The sequence below is a fragment of the Phocoena phocoena genome, chromosome X (genome assembly GCF_963924675.1).
Source record: "Phocoena phocoena chromosome X, mPhoPho1.1, whole genome shotgun sequence".
Lineage (NCBI taxonomy): Eukaryota > Metazoa > Chordata > Mammalia > Artiodactyla > Phocoenidae > Phocoena > Phocoena phocoena.
In genome coordinates this window covers 8,305,316-8,333,077 of record NC_089240.1, presented here as the reverse complement: position 1 = coordinate 8,333,077, position 27,762 = coordinate 8,305,316, and the positions used below count along the sequence as shown (strand labels likewise).

Genomic DNA, 27,762 nt, shown 5'->3' with positions numbered 1-27,762 from the left:
TGTGTGGATGGACAAAATTCAATCATGTAGATAGCTGTTTCATTTTGTTTTGTTTTAAGAAGCTTTCAGAATTAGCACAGTAATTCCAAACAAGGAAGGATGAAGCTAGACAGGACCTGATGGTTAAAGGTGGTTAGCAATTGTGCTGTTTCACAGTCCTTGGAAGGGTTTACAAGCTCAGAGAGGGAGGCATCGCTTCCCATTGGCATCAGAAAGGGAAACTTGTTCGAAAAGGTGGCTGTGAGTTTGTCCTTGAAGGCAGAATGCATCCTAGAAGCAGCGATTCCATTGAAGAACTGATGCCACAGAGGCCTGGCAGGGACCCAAAGCTTGTTCTGAGTGTTATCATGTCCTTCGTTTTCTCATGTTGGACTGCCTGTCCCAAGTGGCCAGTATCCGAGTTAATGGGAAAGGACAGAAAAGAACCTGGCTTGGTCCCATAATACAGAAAAGATAACCAGATTTAGAGGCTGACACACAGTTCGAGAGTGTGGCTAGGACAGTCTTTTTACCGGTTGTTTGCTTTTCAGGCACTGGGTTAGAAATCCTAGAGCTGGAAAGAGGTCATGACAACAGCCATCATGATCACTCTAGCAAGAGACCAAGGCAGCAGATCGTAACCGCGGTTCACCAACTTGAACATGCAACAGTCGCAAGAAAAATGTGTCAGACATTCAGATTCCTGGGCTGCGCTCTAGAGAATCAAACGTAGTAGCGCTGAGATGGGGCTCAGAACTGTGCACTTTCTAATGAATACCCCCAGGGCATTCTGATAGTTTCCTAACCACATCTTGGGAAACTCCCAAGACGGTGGGAAGACCATGAGCTTTGGAATCGGCTCCCAGAATTCAAATCTCTGCTCAGCCCTGTATTTGCTACGTGATCTTGGCCCTATGCTTACCTTCCCTAAGTCTTCATTTTTTCTGTTGAAAACAAAAATGAGATGAAGCTTTACAGGATTATTTTGAGAATTAGAAATGACATCCTAAGGCACTTAGGACAGGAACTGACATATACTAGGGGCTCCAAAAAAGAGAGAGAGAGAGAGAGAAAGAGAGAGAGAGAGAGAGAGAGATCACTGCTATTATTGTAAGAAATTGATCAGGTGCCTGCCCTATCAGAGCACCTCCCGGTGTGGCCTTCGCAGTAAAACCTACCCTCACCACGCTGTGTAACACTGCGACCTACTCCCACACATATATACTCCTAGCCTTTGTTCTTCTCTTTCTTTTAGCTCTAGCACTTATCACCTTCCGCTCACTGTATATTTATTTATTATGCTTGTTGAAACCTAATAGAATGCAAACTTTATGAAGGCAGGGATTTTTGTTTGTTTTATTCACTGATAGCCACAGCACCCGGAAAGTACTTGGCAGGAAATGGGTGCTCGGTAAGTATTTGTTACAAAAAACACACTGCGATAATGCATTGCTAGAGAAAAATGCATTTTTGTTGTTTGTTTTGGGTTTGCTGCCCATACTCCTTAGATTCCCCCAAACTTTAAAAAGAACCGTCCATTTTTGATATCAACAACTATCTAAAAATTGGAAAACATAAAATGATGCTCTCTCTGGGAACACTGGAAATAAAAGAGAAGAATCATGCATACCTAGAAATGGTCAGTGTTATCACCATGAGGCAGAAAGCGTTCACCAACTCAATCATGAACACATTAATTGTTGGGAAAGTTGTGGCTTCTGTAATTGATGTCGGAAATGCCAGAGAAAATGCATCGTGGCTCTCAGAATTACTAAGAGCTTCAGAGCAGAGTGGAGAAAACAGCTCAGTCTCAGGGCTGATACTACTAGGCCTTCTGTTTTGGAGAGAGGGAAAGAGGAGAAGGCACCGCCCTTGTGGGCTGATGGAAAGTGCCTGCTGCGGAGGCGTGGGAACGCCAGCGCGTTCCCACCCTGCTCATTGGTCAGCCCGAGCTGGGGATCAGCATAGCGCACGTGGGAAATTTCGAAGGAGAAGTACTGGGAGCAAGGGTCAGAGGCTGTGATGAGGGCTCAAAGCTCAGAAGCCAGGCTTTGCTCTGTGTTCTCTTCTCTCCCGGCGCAAATTACATTTTCTTAAAACTTCTCTCACATGCCAAGTCAAAAGGAGTCAAGCAGTAATCCAGGGCATCGAACAAGAGACCACCCCCGTCCAGATAATTACATACGATTTCCATTTCCCTTTTTATATAACCACTGCTTTTAAAATAACCACTGTCTGTGTGCCAGGGGTCGGGCTAGTCATTATGTCCATCATCAGCTTCTTCGCAACTGCACCACCATTGCGCCGGGAGCAAGCCAAGGTCGTTCGCCTAAGTGATGCGGCAACTGAGTGAATTATTTCTACAGTGTGATGCCTCCCCTCACAAAAGATGAGGTGCTTTAATGTGACGTCTCAGATATGGAATTCATTTGGCTGGGGGTGGGCGGGGGAGAGTATTTTAACCAGTTTGAAAATGGCACGGAAAGGGGACCTTCAACAGCATTAATCCCTCTGGACTGATCATAACACCGACCCACTTGATGTCCAGGCCAGCAGATGGCTGTGAGAGCCTGCTCACCTCGTCCCTGTCTGTAGTGAAAGAATGCATGCACTGTTGGTGACACGCGCAGGTGGAGAGGGGCAGCAGCTCTTCACCTTCCTCGAGTCATCCCCCATCACAGCTCCATGAGTCCTGGGCTCTTCGACTATATTTGTTCAATAATGCGCCCCGACTGCCAAAAACGCTGCCTCGCATGTGTCAGGCACGTGAGAAAAAGTTCTTGAACTTAACGCATTCTGGCCCTTTAAATGCACTGAGACCTCCTTATATAATATTAAGCCATCCTCCACCCCAGAGCTACACAAAAGTTCTAGGCTGGGCCTGCGCATGTGTGAGCTTTTGCTCCCATAAATAGCCCAAGTGATTTCTCTCGGTGTGTTTGTTAGCTTAAAAAAAATATCATCATGACTTCCAATGACATTTACTTCTGCTGGGGACTGTTAGAGTTTTAAATGCAAAGCATTCTTCTTGGTTCAGTGCCAAGTGGTGGACTGGTGTGAGACACCTACACAAGTACAGTACAGTAGGATCGGGTCCTGGGAAGCGCCCTTTCAGATGCCCTTAGTGGTTTGTTATGGTGACTTAGTAAATGGAGAGAAGTCAAACCATTTTTCACTGTCTCTGGTTTATGGAATAAAATACATCATAGCAGTTATACCCTAGGCAATCATTCAAGGTTTCATTTTTAGTTCGATAGGGTGGATTTTAATTGTGACAGTTTTTTATTCCTTCATGTGTGCAGTGTTTACATTTTTTCTCTGAAGCAGGACAGTCCAAAGTTCTTTTGAGTTTTGAGATAGCACTATCCTTTGAAGGAACATATGAAAATCTAAGGAGTTGAGTCTCCAGATAAAAACAACCATAAATGGTACCGTTAGAAATTATCTAAAGTTACTAAATGGTTGACTAAAACACAGTAGATTTTTTTTGACATCTTTATTGGAGTACAGTTGCTTTACAATGGTGTGTTAGTTTCTGCTGTATAACAAAGTGAATCAGCTATACATATACATATATTCCCATTTCTCCTCCCTCTTGTGTCTCCCTCCGACCCTCCCTATCCCACCCCTCTAGGTGGACACAAAGCACCGAGCTGATCTCCCTGTGCCATGAAACGCAGTAGAGATTTTGATTTGAAACAATAAATTGTAAGGGAAGAAGCCCTTTGGGATGGGTTTGGTTCCTTCATTTAAATGTCCAGAATTGGTTGATTTTAAAAAGTACTGTGTTTTTCACGATCCTACTCCTTAGTTTTCATTGCACTATATACAAAATTCCAGAAGAAAAAAATCTTGATTATTGAGTCATCCTTTTCGTTTTTAGAGTTTTTCTGTTAATGGAAACAGTAGTTTAAGAACTTGTTAGAAAAATTCTGGTGCACCTCAGTTGGGGAAGGAAATCTATCTTCCACCTCTAGAAATGAGTAGCAAGGAAATTTTGCTAGAGCCTGACATTGGTACTACTTATAAGTAGAGAGAAGCATCTAGACAAAGGCGACATAACCAGTGTACACCATGAAGACCAATAATTCTGGGTTATTTTTTATTATTATTTGTAGCCATTCCAGCAACATTTATTCAGCATCCATTGCGTAGAAGGCACCACCCTACCCTGTGTTCTGGAAGCGTATAAAATTGAGTGAGTGAGTGAGTGGGTGAAAGGTCGTGGATACGCAGGTAGGAGTTTCAACTGCAAGGTGGAGAACAATCAACTATAGGTGGTGGCAAACATCAGGATTTATTATCTCACATAATAAGAAGTCTGGGGGCACAATTTTAGCGGCTCACTCGCACTTATGCTCTCTCTGGTCCGCCATCTTTAGCTGCAAGAGACCACAGTCATTTCCAGCACCTCGTGCAGCCATTATCACATCCAGTCCCAAAGAGAGATGTTTTCTCTCCTGCATCTCTTGTCAATATGGAGGAGAACCTTTTCCAGAAGCTTCTGTAAGAACCCCCCCCCCCTTAGGGTACCTTGGCCAGGATCGGCTCAGATGATCTTGGCCTAGCTGTGACGGAGGCCAGCTGACAGAGAACTGCAACCTTAGGACCCTCTCTCAGTTCCAGGTGGCCAAGTCAGATAATCCCTGCCTTCCGATGATGTGACCAGCCCAAAGACTTGAGGTCTGGCACAGGAGAAAAAGCCAAAATGGAGAAGCTACACAGAGTCTGGCTTCAAGACCATTGCAATTGAGGGGCCAAGAGGTCATACGCCGTAACTCTAGAAATCAAGGGGCGGTCAAGAACGGAGGCGTATCGAGAGGAAATCCCATAACTTAGTTACCCACCCGAAGTGTGAGGCAAAAGCGAAGAATGATGTCTCTTTGCAAGCACACCGGATAAAAGGTGGAAACCGAAGGCTGTTAGTCAAGAAAGAAATCTCAGAACAAACATTGACCATCTCCAAGCCATCTGCTTTTATTATTTTAAGTGTTTAACTTATTATTTTGTCTATTTCCAAGAAAATCTTTAATTCTAAAGTCCTTTGCAACTAGTCAGGTACTCTCGAATTTGTTATCCCTTTTGATCCCCATAACATCTCCATAAAGGCAAAGGGGACAGATAGGATATGCCCGGATTTTCAGATTCAGGAATAGAATCCTAAAGAAGATGGTTGACGTGTCCAAGTTTATATTAATTATAAGCGGCAGAGCCAAAACGCGACCTCGGGAACTATCGATTCTTGGTCAGATATTCTCTCGACGGCACCCTAATTACTGAAAAGGAATGCGTATGTCAGTGGCCTGCGTGGATATTTCTTCTTACTTGCTGTAAGCTGGTGTTTCTGTTCGGCTCATTCCCCTGACTTTAGTTTCTCTGTTAAGTATCTAAATTAATAGAAAATGAATGCTCATCCAATTGAACTGAGCCAGTAGTTTGAAATTTTTATTAAATAATAGGAAATGAAATGTGCAAATGTGGACAGAGATGACAGGAATTATTGGGAAGACAGCACTGGATGCTGTAGTATGAATATTAAAAGTCAGTTCCAGGCATCGTTTCAAATCCTCTACCTTCATTTTCCCACTGGTTCCAATTTTCTGAACCATTCCTTTATTAAAAAACAAAAACAAATGTGGTTTTATCATGTGAAATTCGGAAGCTGCCTTAAATCAGAGTGGGCTATAAATAAGCTAATTAAAATAATGGATTATGTACACTGTAGTCAGTCTTGCATAATGCATAGGAAAATATTATCTACTCTTCCTGCAATACATGGATCCACATTTTAAAGCTGTATTTTTTCACTTATTTGTAAACAGTGTCTCCAAGCCAAAACGGTGTCGTGAGTCTTTTCGAAAAGAAACTGTAGATAGGTTTATAGCACTGACCCTTTCTATTTGCATTTGTTACCAAGTAAAGGTCACATACGCTACAGAAAATAAGCCTCAGTAATTATAATTGGTTGGGAATAAAGCCCAGCTGAATGAGTAAAAACTCTGAATTGCAGAAATTATGCTATTTCTGCAAAACTTTATGGCAGTTATTTTCCAATAATGATCCTTCCTCTAACCTATTCTAATAATGTATCTGAGTTGATAAGTTATCGTTAGACACACCATATACTCTCAGAGAACTAATATTGTGATGTGTGCACTGCTCTGAAGGCCGTGCACTCCAGTTGTTTATTCTTGGTGGGGATGGATTGGTGCTTGGAGCAAAACTCTGTATTACATGTCTAAGCATAGGAAATTTTAACCCAACTGGACAAAAATAGAAATAGTCTTCCTAATTTGCTCATGGAAGATTCTTTTTAAAAAATTCAATGTATACATTTTTGGCGTATATTATTTTTTGCTTTGCTGTTCATTTTTTTTTTAATGAGTTCTCTCTCTCTCTTCTCGTTTGCACCCTTTGAATATTACTTTTGGAAAAACTGATGTAATCAAGTATATCTGTTGGGTCACGTTGTTTGTCAAAATTATCAGTCTTTTTATTTATTTAATGTATTCAATATAGTAAGAGAACAATCTCTCAGCCCGGACCTAAAAGTCCTGCCCCTTCTCTTCTCCTTCCATTCTCATTCCCAGGCCATTGCATTTGGTCACAGAGCTTTAAATACCATCTATATGTGTCCCCCACACATAAAGGACTCCCCTTTAACCCCAGATCTTTATTTCCGATCACGTACTAGATCTTTCCTCCATTTGGATGTCTCACAGGGCTCTCAGTCTTACACCAAAGCCACAGCCCTAATCTTGACCCCCAGCCTTGACCCTCCTCGCCCTGCAGCTTCTCTACGTCAGTTACCAGCAACCCCATCCTTCCCGGTGCCTAGGCCCCAAACGTTGAAGTCATTCTCTCTTCTTCTTCCTCTCCCACTCCCTCTCCCTCTTCCTTCTCTCTCTCCATCCAGTCAATTAGCTAATGCTATCGTCTACTGTCTCCAGGATCCGGATATTTCTCATCCGCTCACCATGCTGGCTCGGCCCCCCATCATCTCTCTTCTGGATGTATCGACAGCCCCCATCTGCACTCCTGGCTTCACCCCTTGCTTCCCTACAGTCTCCTAGCAACTCAGCAGCCAGAGTGATGACAAGTCATGTTAGTCCTCTGCTCAAAACTTCCGGTGGCTCCCCACCCACTTAGACTGACAGCAGAAGTCATTATCATGCAGTAAGACTGCACAACATCTGGCCTTGGTTACCTGACCTATACTTCCTACCGCTTCCCTTCCTCCTCTCACTCTGTTCCAACCTCACTGGCCTCCAAACGGCTCCTGATTCAACATCTTGCTAATTCTTTCTTCCTTCTGCTTGGAATGAGTTTCTCCAATTCCTTCATCTGCTAAATTGTCAGTTTCTCTGACAGTCCTATTTAAATTGCACGAATTGCAAGAATCCCGGCCCAGGATTCTTCACTGCCCTTCTTTGCTTTACCTTTCCCCATGGGATCCATGCTCTGTTTTCTGTTCATTTGTTTCATGCCAGTCTTCCCATATTCACTGTCAGCTTCAAGGAGACGTGGATTCTTGTCTGCTGGGTTCACTGCCACGGAATCCCAGCATCCAGTGCCTGGCGCTCAGTAAGCACTCACCAGATATTTATGTAACGAATTAAAGGAATGAGGTGGGGAAGGTCAGAGTGAGAAGCGCAGTGCTCCTGAGATGGCGGGTGTGTGAGGATGACTGCTGGGGGGAAGGTGAGAAATACAGATGGACGCAAGCAAGCAAGCAAGCGGCTTTGATCAAAAGGGGTTCTGATCAAGTGTCCTGATCAGAGCGTTCTGACAACCACATAGAGGAGAAGTGTGATAGTACACAAGTTAGCGAGCTGTTGCACCAAAGCCTCGTCAAGGATATATCTTTCTTTTCAACTAAAAGCTCAAACCAGCTGAAGGAATTTGGGGGCTCGCACAGCTGAACCATCTAGAGCAGATGTGGCTTCAGGCGTAGCTTTACCTAGGACTCAAGTGATGTCAAGAGAGCCCTTTACTTTCTCTCCATTGCTTGGAATGGTTTCTTCAGTCTCGGCACAAGCCTCAGGCCCTGTATCCTGTCCCTCTGAAGCCTCTGGGAAATTCTCACAGCTTTTCATTGCTTCTAATGCAGTCACATATGCTCATCGCTCAGGCAGCCACGGTAGTCTGGGAGTGGAATGATCATTGACTTAGGCTAGGTTACACCTCACCCTCCAGCTGGAGGTTGGAGAGCAGTTAGTTCTCCAGAGGGAACTTGGGGTATGACTGTTATAAGAAGAGGGAAATGAACGCTGGTAATGGCCAACAGATGACCACTCCAAATGGGTAATGAACACTCAAACCTGGATCATTGCAGTTGGAATGGGAAAGAGAGGGAAGAAGTGACAGGCATCACGGAGATGAAATCAAGTAGATCTCCCAGCTCTGAACAGGGAGGGAAAAGGACACAGAGAAACTTGAATCCAACCCAGATTTTGAGCTTGTGTGACTAGGGTTTGGCAATGTCATTAATGACGATTCAGAATGAAGTAGGAAGAATAGATTTATGAAAGGAGGAAAGCTTTTTGTTGCTTTTTCATCCCCGCTTTTGTTAATAAAATTGCGTCCAGCTTCTTAGAGCTCAGGAAGAATTGAGTTCTGCAAGAGGCAGAAGGCCATTCTTCCACCAACACTCGTCCTCAGAAGACGTGTCCCCACGGTATTTGAGGGTCTTGTCTCCGAGCTCACATGTGAGAGAATCAGACTGAACATGTATTTTCCCTCAACAGTTGGAATTTCCTGTGGTTGAGCTACCAGCATCTACAGAGTAGAAAACCACTGGAGCCGAGTTCAATCTTTTCTCCCAGAAAAAACTTCTCCGTGAGTGATTTAGGATTGTAAGGTCATCTTCTAATGCACTGAGGATTAGGCTTAGAGAAACACATGAAGCTCATCTATAACAGTCTAGTGAATGCCTCATCAAATTATGAAGCAAGAAACTTTTTTTTTTTTTTTTTTTTGCGCGGGCCTCTCACTGCTGTGCCCTCTCCCGTTGAGGAGCACAGGCTCCGGACGCGCAGGCCCAGCGGCCACGGCTCACGGGCCCAGCCGCTCCGCGGCATGTGGGATCTTCCCGGACCGGGGCACGAACCCGCGTCCCCTGCATCGGCAGGCAGACTCTCAACCACTGCGCCACCAGGGAAGCCCAGCAAGAAACTTTTAATTGTTGATAGACCGGGAGGCAAGAAAAGAGTGAAGGCCGGCACTGAATGACAAAGTGGCACGTGCAAACGTACTAGTCAACATTTTGTTTTTGAGTGTTTTCTATTTGCCAGGTGCTTTTCTAAGTTCTCAACATGTAGTAAGTCCTTTAGTCACCACGTCAGCCCTTTGTGGTGAGTACTCTTATTATCTCCAGTTTACAGTTGAGGGCACTGAGACCTGGAAAGGTCATATACCTTGCCAGAATTCCCACACCCAGCAAGTGGAACTGGGACTCAAATACAAGCAGTCTCCGGCTCCAGGGCCTGTCCTCGATAAACTGATCCTATGTTCCAGAACTGCCCAAGACAGTCCTAACTTATGCCTGTTGTCTTGGCATAGTTCTAAATATGAACTCTAGAAAGTGTCCCCATTTGGACAGTAAATTACAAACACCGTTCCTCTTAACCGCAATATTTTGCTTATTGAAAGCCGAGAAGATCGAGTCTGAGCAACAGAGGTACCCAAATGGTTAGGCTGTGTCTCCGGTCGCAAGTGGCGTGACAATTCACCCCACTTGAATTGAACTGACTGTTGAATATGACTATTTGGTAATCATCCAGTTTGTCCTAAGAATGAAACTGGCTGTATGGGTTGGTGTAGGTTTGGTTTTAACCAAGAGATCACTCTGTTTTCTTACAACTTTTAAGGCACCCTTTTCCATGCTGTTGTCAAGTTGCCAATGACCGTAGTTCGCCTCCTTCTGGAGTGGTTTTATTTATGCCTCAGCATTTGGCCCCTGCAGGTTCCCCCGGATCTCCAGAATGAAGTGCTGGTGAGCCTGTTAGAGACCGATCCCGATGTTGTGGACTATTTACTCAGAAGAAAGGCCTCCCAATCTTCGTGAGTATGCCAGTTTTTCCATCTTCTAAAGCCGCCTTGGGGATTTCTATTTTCATTTCCAAAGAATTAGAAAAGTTTACATAACTCCACGCAGGGTGACTTGAGCGGAATTTTGCTGACTTCCTGGCAAATCTGATCGATCCACCTAAACAGAAAATGCTTGTCTTACGAATCCACTTATCAAACTAGAAACTGCTTTATGGGATTTTTCTGTTTCATTTCTCTTTTTCTAGCCCCTTGAGGTCCTTTTGACTGTGTTTACTGGGAAAAAAAAAAAAAAAACCCTACTAAATCACACTGGCAGGAAGCTCAGGAACTGACAGCAATGTGCATCAGTGATTCCACTTCTAGAATCCTAAAAACTGTGCTTAGGGGCCCCTACGGCTGCGCCTGGATGCATCTTACGTGTGTAACTTACCAACGGGACAGATGCATTAGCAAACCACAAGACAGGCCTCAGCCAAGGCCTAGGTACCCATGAAATTAGAGATGCTCACCCTCTTAACTCTCCCGCTCTTTATAGCTAGCATCCTTTTGAGAAAAATGCATGCCGGTATACACAAGCGCCCATGTTTGCAACGAGGGAAATACAAGCCTTGCTGTAGACTACGGTTAGCCACCATTTTTCCCCCAAAGGAGAAGCACTGAATTTTCCCCTTAGTCAGATTTTATGATTTGTGTTAACCATTTGCTATAGAGGCAGAGTGTATGGGGGTGAACTTTAACAAAGCTAGTTACGGGGATAATATCGCGTCATGAACCAGGAGTGATGTTGCCACCATGACACCAAACCTTAAATTTGTGACAGGAAACGTTGCTTCCTTCGTGAAAGTATCATCTCATGTTGTGCTTGTTAATCTCCTGAATTTCAACAATTCTAAGACACATTTTCCCCCATGTTTTATCATCTCTGAAATTGAGGTTAATCTTATAATCAACGACACGTCTTAAATTAATTCACAGCATTTTTTCCCCTCTGAGTCATACATAAAATACTGTCATGGTATGTCTTATTCAATGGTATCTCAGAAACGTGGACACGTGTTAAATTGTTCTTTTGTATTGATGTCGAACGTGATGTACTAATTTTCATTTAAAACTATTTCAGGTATGTAAAAATTACATTCTTTAGAGAAATTTGGTGGAAAGGAATTGCACATTGTTTTGTTCCATGTCCTGTAGAACAGGGAGGAATTTTTAAGGGGACTGTGCTTTCAAGAGCAGTTTTAAAAATCCACTTCTGTGCCAATCATTATCAAGATAAGTTCTGCTTCAAGTAAGACATTCTGCCAGGATTCAAACCCTAAGAGCCACGAGGGAATAAAAATGTATTCAGATTGTATACACGGGCTGGTATTTCATGGTCTTGCGTTTCATATCAGAGAATTGGGCTCACTTAAAACGTTCCTAGATTCCTATCATCAAGGTGGAGATTCTAATTTAAACAAACAAAGGGCTTTTCTTCATAGGAGATCTTGTGTCACCGGACTTTAAAGGAACTCACTTATTTCCCTCCCCTGTGCAAGAAAACAGACATGGCATCCTTTCTCTTTGTGAATCCCTCGTTAAGCTGCCTTTAAAACACTTCTCTGTGGGAAGGGTAGAAAGCACACACCTAAAAAAGCCACTGATATTTGACTTATCGAATTTCTGCTTTTATGTGACATTTTCAAATATATGAATATTATACTTTGAAGAATAGATGTTAGAAGTTATTTTGATGTGGTTTTCAATACGCTCTTTGCATGTAAATGCCAAGTGGTGCAGCGTCTTCTGTTCCCTGTCCCTATAGGAATAAGAATTGTAAGGCCCAGGCAAGCTGACCCTGCACCGCGATCTTAGGTGAGTGTCAGGGCTTCAAGAAAAGGAAGGTAAGCTCACAGGAGCACTGGAGATGTCAGAGACTAGCAGTGTCGAACAGAAAACATTTGGAGGAGACTTTGGCAGTGAGGAGAAGCGAGTGTTTGGTTGTTTTCCTCTAGGTACAGGTCAGGTAGCAGCCCAGAAGGTTGATGATGCTACCATGAAGTGAAAGTACATACCTTAGTAAATAAATATTTATTTTTAATGGCTTCTTGAGGCTTGCAAAGTCCTAACCCTCGCGCTGTAGGTAGTCTCTTCGTGCTTCAAAGGTGTGCTTCTCAAACTTCACTATGCGTCCAGGTGACCAGAAGATCTCGTTAAAATGTTCTTTCTGAATCAGTAGGTCTAGGGGAGGGAGTCTGAGAAACTGCATTTCTAACAAGCCCCCCGCCAAGATGATGCTGTGATGCTGCTGGGCCATGATCCAGACTTGGAGTAGCAAAAGCTTAAAATCTCAAGGCATATTCTTTTCTTCTCTCAGTATTTACTGTATTGAAGTCTAGTTGATTTACAATGTTTTGTTAATTTCTGCCGCACAGCAGTGACTCATTTATCCATATAGATGTACATTCATGTTTCATATTCTTTTCCCTTATGGTTTATCACAGGGTACTGAATATAGTTCCCTGTGCTCTACAGTAGGACCTTGTTGTCTATCCATTCTCTGTATAAATGCGTACATCTTTAAGGACTTGCAGACTTGTCGAAGGAGGCCTACAAGGGTGAAGATGATACGTGCTGAGCCCCGGGTTCTCAGCCTTGCCTCCCGTTCGAATCACTTGGGGAGCTTGAAGAACAGCTCCGCCTGGGCACCCCTCTCCCCCCGCTAGAGATTTGGATTCATTTATTCCGGGGTGCAGTCTGGACACTGGGATTTTTAAAAGCTCCCCTGTGTTTCTCACAAGCAGCCAGGCTAAGAACTGCCATCCGGGGACTTGAGGTAGGTGATTTGTTACATGCCAAAGGGGTCTTTGTGTTGACAAAGAAGGGAACCAGCGCTCCGGACCATAGATCCACTTGGAGTTTCGATATCTTCTGAGAAGAGCACGGATTTGCAGGGAACTTTGTAGGCTGGAGAGGTTGTCAATAGGCCTGGATGTTTGGGGAGCTTGAATCAGGGCCTGGTCATAAAAGTAAATATGTCAGCTGGCTGGGGACACGATAAAGAGGCTGGCCAGCACAGAGGGCAGAAGCCCGTAAATAGCAAGCTTAGGACCGGTGCTTAAATCAAGAAGCAGCGGCAAAGAATTACGCTGATGATAGATCATGGTAACGACAGAACACAGTGGTGACAAATTATAGTACCCCAAATGCCAGACAGTGCCGGCCACACTGACATGTCAATTATCCATCAATAGCACACCCTTCTGTGATACAACGTGCTGGTTATGAGCTTTGGATTCAGAGCCACATTGCCTGAGTCCAAATTCCAGTTCCACTGCGATTAGCTGTGCGGTCTTGGGTAAAGAAATTCATCTCTCTCTGTCTCAGTTTCCTCATCTGTAAACTAGAGATAAAAAGTCACACTAACTTTACGGAGTTGTTCTGCGATTAGAATAGAATCTGGTTTTTAGATAAATGCTTAGTACTTGTTAGCGATTATTATCACATTACTTAGAATTTCACCATTCTGTTCATTTACAGCTACTTACCAAAAACTTGGGTGTCACTAGATTCTACCTTGCTGTCCATGAGATAGCAACCTATGAAGGCAATATGGCGCGAGAGAACCCATCCACGTTAAGTTGTGGCACTGTCTTGAAAGGCAAAGCTCACCTGATCTGATTGGCATCAGGATGATGGCGTAGTTCTGGAACAGACAGAGGGGTGAGGGTGAAAGGCACTGAAGTTGGGAACGTGACCTGCTCGCACCAGGCCAGGTAGATTTCTGAAGGGACTGGAAGCGATTGCGTTTGCAGGTCATGAGGTCGAGAATCTGGATAAGCTGTGGCGCGATGGGAATGGACAGAATTCTTGTTCCGAAGACCTTATTTAGTGAAAACTCAGCTACGAGGGCTATAAAAGGTAAGAATGGAAAGGATTTGCAGGAAGACCACAGAGTGGGAAGCAACAGTATCTTCTAAAATGAACATCTTAAGTGCAGTGATATGCACGAGCTGCCTCATTTTTCTCTGCCAACCCTTTGATTCTTTTTCCTGAAGCTTCTGTTCTTTGCCATCAGCTCACATACCTAAATAAGGTTTTAGATTCCTGTGCCCCACGTGGGAACTGCACAAGATTTTATCTGGAGTGGACAAGTAAGTTTTCAAAAGAGTGTCAAACCAAGAACGAGAACATATTCATCAAATTTTCTGTTTTGGAAGATGAAACATTTAGTGATATTTGGGAATTTAATGTTTTGATTTGAGTCTTTTCCCTTCTTTATGTGCGACAACAGAATTGGGGGAGTGAGGGTAGGATTCAGTATTTTTTTCTTGTGCTTGTCTACTTACATTTTTGGCTTCAACTAAAATGGAATGCCAAGAGGAGATTAGAAGAGATTTATATCACTAACAATGAAAGACTTCCAGTTTTTTAATTGCTTGTCTGGTATATTTATTAGAATTATGTGCTCTTTTCTTCAAAGATACTTAAAATAGACCCTCCCCCTTGATTTAGGGTTGTAAGGTAATAGGGGATGAGAATGGAGTCAAAGAGGACAAAGTATGTTAAAACGCAGGCATTTGCAACAGAACAGAAGTACGTTATCGTGGCAGGGCAGGGACTAGGGTGAGGGGAGTGAGGTGCAGATTTTAAGGGTGTGTTAAAACGGTCATCAAAATGAACAATATTGAAGTGTAGTATTTTTAAAAAATCAAAGTGAACACCAGAAATCTCTGATGAGCAACATATCAAAAAATGTTAAAAGACCTGGGTGAATTCTAACGTCCTGGATGCTGGCTTTATCTCCTGGTGGGAGTTTGGATCCAGGTCAGCGTCTCTTTGGAGCAGGGTGCATTTGTCCCTAGGATTCTGCATAAGGGATGCTTTGCAGCACTGAGCTTGATGAATGTGAAAATCGTCCATAAGTCCAGAGCTACTGTTGCAGTGGATTCTTTTCCTGGTACCGTTAATAGTGTCTGAGATGGTTATGTGCTTTGAGTTCCACCAGACTGAGGTTTACCCGTTCATGGCTAAGCCAAGCATGAAGCCGATGCAAGTTCGAAATCCCCAAAGGTGTTTCTCACTGGGGTTGCTCAGTGAGGGGCTGGGCTGGCCACTTCCGGTGATTGAACCGGAGTTTTCCGTTTATCCACAGAACAAGTTCTGTGCCTCCGGCTGCAGTACAGGCCTGCCCACAGTACCCTGCCAGCGTGTTTACACCCTGACCTGGAGGGACCAGCTAAGGGTGAGAAAGTGATTCGCTCTCCACGTCCATCTCATGCTTGTTTGGTTGGCTGAGACTGGCCATGCGTGCTGTGGATGGTCCCGGGGCTTTCAGGTCTCACGGGAAAGCTCTCCATTCATGGAAGCAACCCCATGTCAACTGGCAGTGTATCCATCCACTCAAATCCATGAAATTCCAAGACATAGAAAGAGGGAACGTTTTGTGCTTCTAAACGATTTCTCATCTGGTGAATCACCGGTTAGAATAAATAGTTTAGATAAATGCATGAATATCTTATTGCCTTTACTCGGAGTGTTGAATTTCAAATTGTCTTCCTAGAGTAGAATCATTTTAGAGGCAAATCTTAGGGAAGACGTCGGTGGCTGCTTGTCTCATTTTCCAGAGGGAGGGTCCTGGATTTGTTTCCAATTGATTTAATGATAAAGCGATGGAATGACATTAAATGTTTTAAAACTCTGAACTGCCAATGTTATAGTGAGAGTTTGAGGAGTTTTAGTTTGTTTATTAATTGGTGGGCTGTCGTGTGGAAAGACAGTTCTTGGGCATGGGTTCTTAGGCACATTTGGCCACCATCTTATTGACCTCTGCCGAGAAAATAAAATGATGAATACGAAATACTTTAAACATATAAAAGGGCCCACCAGCTCTAAGCAGAAAACAAGCGTTTTACTATTGGTTTTTAATCATTTTGAATAGTATTTATGAAATAAGTTTTAGGAGTCTCGACCCCTAATGCCAGTACTGCTAGGAAGACATGTAATTTTGATATCTCCTCATTTCTTCGGCTCGTCTCTAGACTTGTGATCAGAAACAAGGAGAGTTGTTAACGGTAGCTTAGTACAATTTCTGCCACATAACGGACTCTACATAAATAGCGACTTTTGTGCTTCTCTCAGGCCAAGGGGTTACCTCACATGAGTGTATACACCACAGGCTGTCTGCCGTGGGCACTCAATCAGTATCCGCTGGCTGGGAAAAGAGGTATCACCTCTCGTGGGGTGTCCCCACCTGCCCGTGTCCCTGGCCGTGACCCCAGCCACCCTGAGGAGGTTCGTGGTCCGTGTCTGCTTCATTCACCTCTACCTCCAGGGATTAGCTCTAGCCACCTCCTGCAGTTTCTCCCCTGATTGGGGCCGCAGCTGTGGTGACTTTGGTGGGTGGACTTAGGAGAATGGCACAGAGGAGCGGAGAAAGGCAGGTTGGCCCCTCCTGCCCCCCCTCCCCTTAACACGTTCTGATCCATCACCAAACGATGTTCGGTTATCCGGATCCTGCAGACCGGAGCTGGCTGCATTGGGCACACTACTTCACTCAGCTGCGGCGCCAGCCACCTCAAGGTCAGGACCGCCACATTTACCCCCGCTGCCAGCCAGGGCTGAGGTTTCGGCCACTATCTGTGGTTTCCCTCCTGATTTGACTCTCACTAGATCCATAGCTCACGGTCACATCCGTGGGTTGAGGGAAGGCAGGTAGGTTTGCTATCTGGGGTTCTCAAACTTCCCCAAGCATCAGAATTACCTGGAGGGCTCTGAAAGCCCTGCCCCCAGAGGTTCCCTTTCAATCGGCCAAGCCAGCTTCATGGGCTGAACCCCATACTCAGAAGGAGCACCCATTTGGCTTAGTGATCTGCTGTCACCGTCTTGAAATTCTAATCATTTTTTTAATCTTAGGGCCCCGCATGTTCATTTTGCCCTGGGCCCTGCATATGGCGGCCAGTCTTGTCAGGAGGTCCAGAATGGAGCTTGAGAATTTGCATTTCCAACAAGTAATGCATTTCCCAGGTGATAGCGATGCGGCCGCATCAGAACCGCTGAGTGAGGTTTTGCAGAGTCAGCCCAAAGGACAGAGGAAGAGGACAGTGGCTTTCCACCTCTCCCCCCTGCCCGCCCCCCCCCCCACCACCTCACCTCTGCTGGATCAGATCCCATCACAGCCATGATCATGGAGGAAAAAACAATGTGACAGCTTCAGTTATTTTTGTTATTGCCGTTATTGTTCTCTGTTTTGTTTTAACCAAACTGAATGCTCTCACGAAGCATGCTGCCTTTTTAATACCCCCAGCGACATGGACTTGATTTCCCTGTCTGTACACCAGTCCAAAAACAATGTATTGAAGCAGCTCGCAAAAATATGTAAAGTGGAACAATATCATAGTAAGTAACTTGAAAGGCCAGGGAAAGGAAAGCATGGAAAGAGTGATAAGGTAAGATGGAGTTGGGGTGTGAAACACACAGAGGCTTCACACAAGCTCCAATGTCACACAAGCTCCAATACGCCAACTCGAGTGGAGCCCCAATTCCTCAGAGCCTTTTAGCGGTCGTTGCAAAGAGAGATACATTCTTTATTTCATGACCCGTGGTTCTATGTGGAGAGAGAATTTTTACCTCCAAGTAGGTAAAAATAACCTGCTTGCCTGGGAGAAACCCAGATGTCCCTAGTACTGAGATGTTCAAGAAATTTCTTTCATGACGTGTTTTTCTTTATGCACATAACTGTCGGCTGAATCTACAACTTATCATACTTTGCTCAATATATGCTCTTCTATATGTTTTGTAAGACAGAAGAGCCAGCTATGAGACCGAACTACTGTGGTCTCCATGAGCTACGATACGACCTTTCCAAAACTTTCCTCCTATTGTAAAGGGGCCAAAAAGCATTCGAAGCCCTGATAGTTATTTTGTTTTGGCAAGTGAATTGACTTGACTCTCTTTAAAACAGCCCATAAAATAAGGCTTTATGTGCCCACTCTTATCGATATAACACTATGATTATTCTTGCCGAGTAGACATAAGACATTTTCATTAATGAATGGAAAACTGCCAACTAAACAGGGAAGACAACCGAGATTAGCCCAGCAATTTGATATCTAGCCCTGGTCAGAACGTAGGACCCTGATTCCGAGCTGAGCTCTGTGTTGCTACCAATTCAGCACGTTCGTATTTTTCTCATTTTCATAGTAAAGCATCCTCAACGAGAGTCGAACCCCATGACGACAGACAAGTGTCCATTTGGTTTGTTTTGTGTCCCCTCCACTAGAATTAGGGAGGGTTCCCCCTTTAATTACATGGTGGAGGTTAAATCGTTTTTTTCCCCCACTTCCCAGCAGAAGTAGTAAGTTCCTTTTGTTTTTCCTTCATTCACTGGAGGCCTAAAGTTTCGTGGTTGCCCTCTGGCTCTTTCCCATAAGGTTATCGGTCATCGGTTTAAACAGGAGGCAAGGAGAGGACTGTTTATTCCACGTGGGTAAGAAATTCCCTCAGCTGCCTCGGTGACAGGGAAAGCATGACACAGCTGCTGAGATGCTTTCCCCTGGCACTACCCCCTGCTGGAGACCACCGCGAAGCTGGACCCCCTGAGAGCGTCCTTCCTCCATGTTGCATGCACAGAACCCTTTGGTCAGGAAAGCCTTGCTCGGGCATGGGTTTGCCTTCTTTAAGATCACAAAGGATTTGTTTTGAAAAACTAAACCAAAAGAAAGCAAAGACAAGTAAAGAGAAGTGAAGTGGGGGAGCGTGGGTGGGTGGGGGGAAACAGAAACGGGTTTGGGAACTTGTCATCAATCTGTGATCATTTCCCTTTAAGATGTCAGGGCCACTGTTTTGAGGAAGGTAGAAAATACAGATGTTCCCAGGTAAGACTTCCAACACTCTTGTCATGTTCCTGATGTTCTCATCTTCCTGTTCCGCTCACTGTTTTCACGGTTATTTCTGTTGCTGTGACAACTCATGCACACATAAACCTTAATGGATATGCTAATTAGTACGTTTTATATCAATTTGTAAAAGCACTAGTGCCTTGTAGAGTCTTTTTAGGTGTATTTAAATACAATGGACTCTCGTGATGGTCATGTATTTATCCTTTTAGCCACCGTTTTAACCATGAAACAGTTATTCCCATCAGCAGCAGCATCGTTGTTGTCCTCGTCCTCAGGAAGGATGGATTCACTTACACTAAGTATCGGGGTGCGGGGAGAAAAAGTGTCCGTAAAGCCATAATGAACTACACGTAAAGTTTCAATCATAGTTTTAGCTGAATTATTTTTAATTCAGGATATTGAGGAAAGTAAAAGAGTTATCTACAGTTTTTCCCTACTTAACAGATAGTGAGCATCAGACTTTAATTTTTAAATCGAAACAGGGATTGATCCAACGGGCATTTCAGTGATGCACCTTGGAGAAGACAGGCATCCATGTATTTCACCCTCCCCCGCCCCACTTCGCCTTGCTGTTTCCCGTAACATCTGTTGGGTTTTACTGCCATCTGCTGGCCACTTCATAGAAACGCTTTCACCTTATTGACAAGGAGTCTTGGAACCTTGCTCAGAAGCTCTTTTTGTTTCAGCCCGTGTCCATGCATTCTCCTCCTGTCCTGTGTGAAACCGTCGGATTGTTTGAATCTGGTCGCTCATTGTTAACACACTCACGCACCTGTAATTGTCTCCTTGTGCCAGAAGCCCTGACATGCTGAGGTCGGAAGTTTCCTTTTCCATGGGAGGAAGGCATTCGTCCACAGATTCCAACAAGGCCTCCAGCGGAGACCTCTCCCCTTATGACAACAACTCCCCAGTGCTGTCCGAGCGCTCCCTGCTGGCTATGCAAGAGGACGTGGCCCCGGGGGGCTCAGAGAAGCTTTACAAAGGGCCAGAGCAGTATGTGCGGGTGGGCCACTTGCCATCTTCGAAGTCGAGGGAGAGTTCTCCTGGACCAAGGCTTGGGAAAGGTAACTCCACCAGTGACTTTGATTGCATGTGGCCTGATGTGGGTGCTTTGGACCTCCTCTCCATCCCTTCACCATTTCAAGTTTCTCTAATTCAATGAGCATTTACTGAGGACCTGCCAAACACCGACTCTGAGTCTGAGTCCCTGCAGACCCAGCTAGCTGGGAAGCAGTCTCGAGCTCTGGCAGCCCCTGACATTCCCAGCTGACTTTTCTGCTCCAGCATCCGAGGAACTTTATGTGTCCTGGCCTGTGGGTTGGGGTGCATATTTGTTAGGCTAAGATGTCACCGAACCATTGCTGTTAACTTTTATAAAAGGAACAAGCTGAACTTACTATATAACAAGCTGGCATGTTCCAAAGAGGTCTCCATGGGAGATGACGTTTTTAGGCAGAGTAAGCTTTCCGTGGTCAAGTACATTTGGGAAACATTGGGTTAACCAAGCTAACGGTCTCTCTACTGTACGAGTTCTCAAACTCTTTAAAGTGCTAGTGGGCACCATGGATTTCCACAATGGGAGGGAGGGTATGGGTTGCAGCTTTTCTCAAATTCATTTGACCACCGAATGTTCGGTTCTGTTCTCTCCCTCCACAGAGTAATTCCTCAGGGTCAGGACTCAACAGGACACTTTTAAAGTAATAATTGGAAGACACGGTACAAATTCTTACTATTTTATCTCAAATTTATAGTTTAATCCGAAGAGCCACTCTGAAAGGGCTTTTTTTTTTTTTTTGGTGTTTTTAAGCACAGCAGTTTTTTTAATTTTACAAATATTCGTGTCAAAATGTTTTTTTAAATTTACAATGAAAACAGTAACCCATGTTCCCATCAGGCATAAAATTTATTTTTAAAATGCGAAAGTATTTGCCTCATCTGTAAAATGGACTCAGGGTCATCTCTTCAGGATTAAATGAGAGAATGCGTATGAACTGCGGAACACAGGGAAGCATGCAGCAGACGTTTGCTTCTAGAAATATCATTATTATCAGAATTGTAGTGAGGATTAAATGAGACGGTGAAAACACCTAAGATAGTGCCTTAGGCTGTAAATATTTACAGACAGACTAAGGGGATGTATGAATAAACACATGCAGGACTGACTCTGTTGCTGCCAGATAAAGAAACTATAACTATTCCTCTGTCTGTATGTTAATGCGGTCAGAGCTGTTGCCACCCGTCACAATTCTACTCGTTTCCTATTGCTGCCGTAACAAAAGACCACAAACTTAGTGGCTTAAAACAACACACAAATTTATTATCATACAATTCTGGACATCAGAAGTCTAAAACGGGTCCACAGGGCTGTGTTCCTTCCGGAGACTCTAGGGAACAATCTGTTTCCTTGCCTTTTCCAGCTTCCAGAGGCTGCCTGCATTCTTTGGTTCCTGGCCCCTTCCTCCATCTTTAAAGCCAGCAACGTAGCATCTTCTATCTTGCCTCCCTCTTACAAAGACCCTTGTGATTACATCGGGCTCGCACGGATAATCCAGGATCATCTCCTCATCTTAAAATCCATAATTTAAGCACACCTGCAGAGTCCCTTTTGAATATAACATCTTTACAGGTTCTGGGGATCATGACACGGACATCTTTGTGGGAGTCCTTATTCTGTCTACCACAGCCACCGTAGAGAAAGAGCCTTTTTGTAAACCTCAAATGGAATAAGCGTCTTAAAAGGCAGGTCTGCATCGTATTCTGCCTTGTATCCATCACAATCTCGAATATAGTACTTTGAGCAAAAGAGATGTTATAAACATATTTGTTTATTGATGTTTTGCTCTTCAGTTTGATTGTGAGTTACATACCTTTTTTATACACTTCTTCCTAGATATGGCAGAGGAGGCTTTCAATATCTGGGGAACTTGGCATTCAACATTAAAAAGTGGATCCAAAGACCCAGGAATGACAGGTAAAAGATAATTTTTTAAAACTGGTATTTCATTTACTTTTTAAGTTAATTTCATTTTCACCTTACTATCGTCGTAATATTGTTTGGAAAATGCTGGAAACAGAGAAAAAAGGGATAAAACTATACTTATCCTTTCCACCAAAGTACATCAGTCTTTGACTTTATTTCGTTTCATTTGCAAGAGTTTTTAAAGGTAGTTACAGTCACTCTCTCTGTGTACCTTTATGTGATTTGTTTACCGTCCATTCTCCAGTTATTTTCCATTATTATTGTTGAGAGCCATGTAGTATGCCAGATGCATATTCGTAGTTTAGAGCCCAATGCTGGGACAATGAGTTGTTTCCATTTTTTATTGATGTTGTGATAAGTTATGATGTCAGGGACCTCTTTTGTGTAACTTTTTTTTTTTGGTATTTTAAGTTTTTAACAAATTCACAAAATTTCAGAAAGCCAGTTACAAATCCAGAATAGTAAAGTGGGGGACTTCCCTGGTGGTCCAGTGGTTAGGACTGCAAGCTTCCACTGCTGAGGGCCTGGGTTCAGTCCCTGGTTGGGAAACTAAGATCCTGCAAGCCACGTGGTGCAGCGTAAACAAAAACAAAACAAACAAAAAACCAGAATAGGAAAGTGGGTCACAAATGATGAACCTTTCCAAGAATTCAGAGGTACGGTCACTTCACATTCCACAGAAGATGCGTTGTCTTATGCCCCATAAGCTGTAGGTGGCAGTGCCATTTCACTGTACTGTCCGTGTCACTTGAACCTCATTCCTGTTGCAAATCACTGCGTTTGCATTTTGGCTTCCTTAAAGAGCAAAATTGTATTATTTTCATTTGCCTTTCTTTCTCACCAGTATTTTTTCATTTTTCTGTTGATCAGCTCAATTTCCCCCACTGATTATCAGTTATGTCATCGGCTATTTGTGTATGCTAGTGTTTTTTAAATTGCTTCTTACAAACTCTTCCTGTCATAAAGACGTTAACCCTTTGTCCACTTTGTTTGCCACTGATATTATTGTCCCTTGCAGTTTTTTCCCCTTTTTGGATATCTGAAATTTTTTCAACGTTTTACATAAGTAAGTCTATCACTCTCTCTTGTTGTGAATTATTTCACAAAATTAATCTTTACTTTTACTTAAGCATTGGAGAGTCAGTCATCTATGCACTTTTCCCTTTCATAGTATTCCGTTATTTTAACCCTTAATTCTTTAATCCATCTGGAATACATGTTAATATATTGCATGAAGTGTGTAAATTGTTTTGTTTTATGGTCTCTCCCAAATGTGTGTGTATGTATGTATATGTACATGTGTGTATATGTTCCCTTTCTCATTGTTTTGTAACACCTCCCATATTACAGTTTTAAAGCGTGGTACATTTTTAATTTAATGGCCTCTAATCCAGTTTGAGTACTGATCCATTATCTAACTACATCTCATTGTATCCCATGAAGTGCTTTACTGCCTTTCCCCCCAAGGATAAAGTATTCCACGATATTCTGCTCTGTTTTCCTTCGCTGTTTCAACTCTGATCTGTCCCTGTATAAATGCTCATATGCCCCTCTCTCCCCAAAATGATCCGCTCTCTTTCCCTGCCTACTAAAAAGAAATGAGAGGACAGGGCAAATCCATAGGAAAAGGGCAGCCTGGGGACATAGGCCCCAGGAACTCCTGGTTTGCTTGTGAAATGCACTGTTTTGCTCTCCTTTCAATTTCCTGAGGAAAGTTGTATCAGTTAGGGAAGGCTAACTGCTGTAAGAAACCCCCCCTCAATGTCAGTGGCTTAACCTCTCACAGGTTGATTTCTCCCTCACTGCCCAGTCCACTGTGGATTGTGCAGGGCGATTAAGGGTGGGAGTGCTCTGTTCCACAGAGTCATTCAGGGGCTCAAGTTCCATCTAGCCAGTGGCTCCCCCATCCTCAGAGGCTGGAGTCTTCCGTGGTTTTTCCATCCTGGGCTAGAAGTTAAAGGAAGGGAGCAAGCAGGAAAGACTAGGAGTGCATTTGGGTTTTTGTTTGTTTGTTTGTTCATTTTTTTATTAGACCAGGCGTAGAAATGGCTCGCATCACACCTCTGCACATGTGTTAGCCAGACCTCATTTATGTGGCCCTCCTAACTGCAACGGAGGCTGGGAAATGTCATCCAGTAAGGAAAGGGGACGATTTGGTGAACAACGAGCCAGTCTCTCCCACAGTGGAGGTGGTGGAACGTACACAGTGGCTGCTGTCTTCATTATCTTCTGGCACCAAATGAGGCACTTTTGATTCATTTCATTATTCCTACAGCTTTAACTGACACAATAGAAACATGGAAACATTTGTGTCTCCTCTGGATTGCAAGTTGCACTGAACAGGAAGGGAATGTTCCTTTCACCTTCTAGGTTCAGAAAAGTTTTCATAACCACGCAGAAGGGGGCTTTCCTAAAACATAACTTAGGGCCAAGACCTATCCAGTTGCATTTGACAGCTAACCTGTCGGAGTCCAGGCATCTGTCTTTGGAGCTGCTTCACGAATTGTGCCAGTAATCAAAAAGCACTGCACACGTCTCTTACTAGGAGGTCTTTTACTTTAGGCAACAACAACTAAGCGTGTCGGCGCTTCTTCAGTTTTTGAAGTTGGCGGTAGGAAGGAGATAACAGGGCATCCCGACAGGGGTTCTACAAACCAATTCCATTTCTCGTCCTTCTCTCCGGCTCCCAGGTTCCTACGGAGACATTTTTGAAAGCAGCTCCCTCCGACCGGGGCCGTGTTCTCTTTCGCAGGGGAACCTGTCCCCAAATTGGCCCCGGTGGCAGGGGAGCCCCATGGAACTGGACAGCAGTGCGCAGGTCGTTGGCAGGACTCAGACCACGAGCACCATCGCCCAGTGCAGGGCGCACGCCCCCGTGGCCCGCGTCTGCAGCACGCCCCCCATCAAGGGCGGCGGGGGCGGGAGGCGCGCGCCAAGGCCAAGGCCGGAGCCGTGCTGGACCGAAGACCTCGCGGAGCGCGAGCCGGAGGCGGCCTGGCTGCAGAGGAGAGCCAAGCCTCTGCACCAGAGACCTGCAGAGGGTGCCAGGCGCGACAAGAGGCCTCCTCCTCCGTATCCTGGTCCAGGGAAGCAGGCCCTAGCATCGGCCCAGCAGCCCGCGGAGCCGCCGCTGTGGAGGCCTCAGAGGCCAGAAGGAGGCTCGGGAACAGCTTTGGAAGAGGGAATCCAAAGAGCCGAGCGAGAGCGTCAGGCCGCCCAGCAGAAAGCGAGCAGCGCCTACCCCAGTCCCGCCAGCGATCGGAACAGTAAGACCTCGGGGGAGCCCAGCTGGCTCGACTGGCAGAGGGAGCGGTGGCAGATCTGGGAGCTCTTATCCACCGACAACCCCGATGCCCTCCCGGAAACGCTGGTATGAGATGAGCCCTCCATGCTCAGCCCTCACGTCCCAAACAGTCTTCTTCCACTCGGTAGGGGAAAAAGTGGGTGTTGGGCAATTGGGCACTTACTTGTTTTTCTTCTTTTACACTTAAAAAAAAAAAATAACACGAGAAAAGTCAGTTCACTTAAAGATATAGAGCACTAGGACCCTGGCCATTTATAATAAGATTCTATTACATAGCCAGCCTTCAGAAAAAACAAAACCAGAAGTGGATGCTAATATCCAATCTAAAAGCTATTCACATTGGCTCTGTATAAGATAAAACTCTTGCTTTGGTATAGCGTAATTGTATTTATGTGTCTTCAGTTTTGACTCTTGTATATTCTGTAACAGATTATGTATGATAATCCTATATGTTACATTCACAGAAAACAGAAGGAACACATTTTTAAATCACTTATTCTAAGTAATGAGATTCTATAGAGTGTTCTAGAATACGCACAAGCAGGTTTCTGTGCTTTGGCCATAGCTTGTTAACTGGGGACAGCCCTTCCTTCGATGCCTGAGGGAAACACTAACAAAACAAAATAAAACAGAATATGAGAAGCCATATTTTTCTATAGTAGTGAGATACGAAAAATATAGTCACTGAATGCTTTTTCATATTGAATATGTTTTAAGGAAAATATTAAATTTGGTACATTATGGAATATATTTTTAGAATCTGTTGAGAAAGAATTCAGAGAGAAAGGCCGTGCCTGACAAGGAAAGAATAATGAAGACGTTGTCCTTCCCATTTTAGGTCAAATTCAATTTTATATAGACCATACATAATATATATTTATAATGTACGATTTTTATGTATTTTTCAAAACTGCAAACTGGAATCCAACTATAAAGTGTTTGAGGGTCGAAAGAGAGTATTCAAGTTACAGAACATGGTTTTTCCTTTTGCCCCATAATCAGTATTAACCAAATTATATGCAGTGCTTTGTGAAGTAAATCATATTTGGAAAAAGATTAAGCTCTGTATTTGCATTGTGCCAAAGGCTGAAGAAATGTTTTCTTTGGTAATTTTATGTGTAGTGTAAAGCGTTCCTACCACAGTGCGGTAGTAAATTTGAAGTTTTTCAGCTGCAAAACAATTTTTGGCCAGCAGGTGGCAATTCGCTTCAGTATTTTATGAAAATTTTTTTTCACTTCATAAGGGAATGTGTATTATAGAAAAAGATGGTTTTTTTTTTTTTTATAAAACATGCTACTCTTAATTTTCATATTGGCGATGACATTTTCACTGGTGTTTCCTAAACTTCTTACTTGTGCCATAATGAATAAAAAGTTAAGCAAAGCCTTCGTTCCCTGGCATTAAATCTAGTGAATGAACTCGCACCCCATTCCAAACGTACCCTTCCCTATCCCCAAGTCCAAGTGTAATAAATACTGGCAGTACTATACATACACAGCTAAAGAGCTAGTAAAAAATATCAGGGGGCTTGGGGACGGAACCCGGTGACACTGAAGCAAGTGAAGGCTGATTGTCACTCGTTTGAAACTCAGTTGTCGATGAGGAAGTGGTTTGCTCCAGGATGGGAACTCAGGTTTCCCACCTGCTGGACAGGTGTTGCCCAACACAATCCTTGTAAATTACATCTGCACTATAGGCCTTAGATGCTCCTTTTGCTTCCGGGCTGAAATAATGAAGTCTAAAAATGCTATCCGATGCCTCTTATCGGGGGAATGATAAGGATATCTTCAAGCTCTGTCACTGGGTCCAGCACTTCTGCCACTGGCAGGAACTCGGGAGGGATTCGCCTGCCGGCCTCTGGTTCCTCCTGGCTGCCCACACACAGCCCAAAGTTGCCAACAAGACCCAGAGCAAACGCTGTCTGACTGTGGACCACAGGTTGCTCTCCTGTGCCACCTCTTCTCTTTCTCCTCCCGCTGACTCTGTGTTTTCTTGGCTTTGAATTTGACACCAGTCTGCCCAGTTCTCTGTCTCCTTTCTGGACTCAACTGCCTGATATATGGGACCCCCCCCCCGCCACCAGGTTCTTGCCCTAATAGTCCTGTTTTTAAAACTGCCAGGTCAGATGGCCCTGAGGCTGACGTCTGTGTCACAAAAGGTAAAGTATGTCTGTCTATTAATGGATCAAGAATAGTCCAGAAAACATGGCTCGGAATATTTTTTATATAATTAAATTGTGGTGTGTGTGTGTGTATGTGTGCTGTGCCTGTTTATGCCCGTGTACGTACATATAATGAACAATATTCACTCTCGCTTTCTCTTCAGATGGTTTAAGCCCAGTGGCCCTAACTTTAGCTTAGCGAGTGAAAGCTTGCTTCTCAGATGCCTTTATCACATTGAAAGTAAGCTGTTTCTTTAAATTAATTTTTATTGGAGTATAATTGCTTTACAATGTTGTTAGTTTCTACCGTACAGCAAAGTGAATCAGCTATACATATACGTACATCCCCTTTTTTTTGGATTTCCTCCCCATTTAAGTCACCACAGAGCATTGAGTAGAATTCCCTGA

General features: G+C 44.0%; 1 protein-coding gene across 1 annotated transcript in view; it reads left to right on the top strand.

Annotated features, from left to right (window-relative positions):
* Positions 1 to 25,916, top strand: part of ARHGAP6 (Rho GTPase activating protein 6) — a 485,204-nt gene extending 459,288 nt beyond the window's left edge. Inside the window, exons 10-13 of the mRNA XM_065900404.1 lie at positions 9,944 to 10,041; positions 19,704 to 19,972; positions 21,799 to 21,879; positions 24,579 to 25,916. Coding sequence (XP_065756476.1) covers positions 9,944 to 10,041; positions 19,704 to 19,972; positions 21,799 to 21,879; positions 24,579 to 25,264 — 1,134 coding nt within the window. The 3' untranslated portion in view covers positions 25,265 to 25,916. The remainder of the gene's footprint in view (positions 1 to 9,943; positions 10,042 to 19,703; positions 19,973 to 21,798; positions 21,880 to 24,578) is intronic.
* The last annotated feature ends 1,846 nt before the right edge of the window (positions 25,917 to 27,762 follow it).